Source organism: Trichogramma pretiosum, unplaced genomic scaffold, assembly GCF_000599845.2.
Source record: "Trichogramma pretiosum strain Unisexual culture from Peru unplaced genomic scaffold, Tpre_2.0 scaffold12, whole genome shotgun sequence".
Classification (NCBI taxonomy): Eukaryota; Metazoa; Arthropoda; class Insecta; order Hymenoptera; family Trichogrammatidae; genus Trichogramma; species Trichogramma pretiosum.
The window spans coordinates 1,453,678-1,456,658 of NW_019641690.1; the positions used below are offsets into that span (position 1 = coordinate 1,453,678).

General features: G+C 40.2%; 1 protein-coding gene across 1 annotated transcript; it reads left to right on the forward strand.

Annotated features, from left to right (window-relative positions):
* Positions 1 to 1,684: 1,684 nt before the first annotated feature.
* On the forward strand, positions 1,685 to 2,092 carry LOC106655323 (alpha/beta-gliadin A-III-like). Its single transcript, XM_014375649.2, has one exon. The coding sequence runs from the start codon at positions 1,685 to 1,687 to the stop codon at positions 2,090 to 2,092; it is 408 nt and encodes a 135-aa protein (XP_014231135.2).
* The last annotated feature ends 889 nt before the right edge of the window (positions 2,093 to 2,981 follow it).

Here is a 2,981-nt window from a genome sequence, read left to right on the forward strand (position 1 = left end):
ACCACAAAAAATAAATAAACCAACCTGTGCGACGGGAAATCTTCTTAGCTTTCCAACCGTAGAGTCAGATCTTCAAAAATGTTGATTTTTTCACGGGAAAACCACGTGTAAACCTTTACAAACAGATTATCTCAAAACCTCTATCATTAAGATTTATTTTCAATACTCTAGATCGAAAGAAGAGATGAAAAGAAAATGAAACTTTAGATGAACAGTTTTAGATGAGCTTGCTGTGACAGCATGCTCTGCTCTACAAATGAAATCATCAAATAATCAAAATATAGTTCGTACGCTACGATGATGAACGAATCATTATAATAATGTTATGATATTACTCGATATATTTTGAATATTTTTTCGGTAATAAAATTGCTCTTAAAGATCATTAATTCCATTTTTTTTGTAAATTAATTCAACCTCGCTGCAATTCGTCATCATTTGAATAATTTTTCAAATTGATCGACATCGATTCTACGAATACGGTTTAAATATTTACATCTGAATACATATAGAGCTGTCCTCGAGTGTATCCTCATTACAACACAATATTATTAATTGGCGCCCGAGCAAACATATATTACTTTTAATCTCAACAAATACATATCGAGCATGTGCGTAAAGAACTCGGGCTGTTGTAACTACTACAGCAATTACAACTGATGGCTCAGTGAACATAATAACACATTCTCGTGCATGACTCGTGCTTCACGTCGCTTAACGTAACAACTCGCACGAACATGCACGGCAAGAACGAAGCAAGCGAGTACTAGGAAGATAAACTGAAAACAGTTTCTGGCAGTAGCGCCGTAAAACCCCCGAGCCACGCGTATACCCCCGAGCTGCGATACTCATGGAGTAGCGCTGCGAATTCACGGAGCAGCACTGCAAATTTACGGCGCTGCCGCCTGAACTGCTTTCAGTGTATACTGTATAGAGATGCACGAGTGCCGCGCGCGTGCTCAACTACTACCGACCACGTGTACTGTGTAATACAGCTTGAGAAATTGGCGCGTTCATCGTGCCATAGTGCCTGCCCGCCTATCTACAGTGAATAGTCACAACACACTTTTGAGCTGTCGAATGGGAGAGACACGCAGCGCGACTCGCAGACTCGGCCTTTGTTAGTCCGCTCAAAGCGAGGCAACGAGATACGTCGTTGATTTTGTGAAAACCAAGTCCAATTTCTAAGTCTATTCATCCATCTTCATCAGCAGCATGTCGAACAATACGTCATATACAGGTAAGGTTATACAAATTATATTAACATACATACACGGACTATTCCTCAACGTAGAGTGCCACGTACTCGATGGACAAAAATTAAATAAAAATCAAACAATTAATTCTTAAGAAAAGGCGAATCAAAATTAACTTCAATGCAATTTTGCCCATCGAGTGTGTGGCACTCGACGTCGTAGTCCCGCACGTATTTCCGTGCGTATTGTCTACGTATTTTCCTGTAGTTAGAATTTCGTCTTAGCTGCATTCTTTTTTCCATGTTGAAATTGTAGTTACTTGTCTATTTGCTAAATTGTAGATGAATTGTACCCGCGTGGATTTTTGTACAGTTTGTGTATGCCTAACAATCTAATATTAATCTACTTTTATTCTATTTATCTCTCTCTTCTAGTTGTAATCTAATTTTTTCGTATTTATTTTTTTCATAGGAAGAAGAACGAGAAGCATGGAAAATGCTCTCGACCCCGAGATCCAGGAGAATCTACTACGTGCACTGCGGCAACAACAGCAGGCACAGGGCGATCACCAGGAGGTACCTCCACAGCAGCAAGTGCCTCGACAGCACGAGCAGCAGCAAGTGCCTCTACAGCAGCAGGCACCACCTCAACAACCAGCACCTCCTCAACAGCCAGCACTTCCTCAGCCGCTGCAGCCATTATCGCTGCAATTTCAAGGCTCGCATCAGCAGCTGCAGCAATTGCCGCCGCAATTTCAAGGCCAGCAACAGCAGCCTGAAGCCATTCAATATTATGATAATAAGCGGCTTCAGCATGTCAGGAATGTGCAGCTGCAGTTGCATCAAATGCAGCAACAAATCATGCTGCCACCAACCCAACAGCAGCCTCAACAGTAAATTATGCGGTGGCAAAAATGGAAAAACTTCCGTTCAAAAATAATCGATATCGAGCCACGAGAAGCCTTCACACGATTCACACAGACACATTTCTCCCATATCTTCCCCCGATAATAATAAGTTTATTATAATCTTCATCGATGACTACTCGAGGTACGCAAAGATATATTGCGTTAAAAATAAAAGCGAGTCAGGGGACTGTCTCGAAGATTTTCTGAAACACATCAGAAACCTTTCAGACAGCAATGAGAAGGTATGCTATATTCGAGCCGATAATGACACAGAATTCACTGGAGGTAAGTTCGCAGAGATAATGGAAAAAGAAAGGATAAGTAGCGACTTTGCTACCTCGTATACGCCAGAATTAAACGGCATGGCCGAAAGGTTCAATAAGACCATACAAAAGAAAATTACAGCTATGATGGTTGATTCGGGCTTACCAGCGAGTATGTGGGTGTTGGCTGCAGAGGCAGCTACACTAGGGTGTACCCCTTTTTTAAATACTTCGAATAAAAAGAATAAAATAAAATATATCTTAGGAGCCGAGTGAAAAACTGTAAGATGGTATATTTTTGCAGGTCTGTGCACAACATGGGTGCTGAAATCAAAAATTTTCAGCTCGGAGTAGCACGAGGCAAATAAATACTAATGTGTAAATGAAAAGCTTTGCGATTTTTTTTCTCCCATAGGAAGGGTTTGGCGAAAAATTTTCTCTGAACAAAAAGTGCTTAATTTTGATCAAAAAATATGTGTGAATTTTTTCAGATTTTTTTGGACCATTTTTTGATTTTTGGAAATATTGACGAATGCCAAAAATCCAAAAATGGTCTAAAAAAATCTGAAAAAATTCACACATCATCGCCCCAGCGCAGGAAGGTATCTATTTCCA

Excerpts from the sequence above, each read along its gene's own strand:
- LOC106655323 (XM_014375649.2), top strand. The coding sequence starts at position 1,685 with ATGGAAAATGCTCTCGACCCCGAGATCCAGGAGAATCTACTACGTGCA.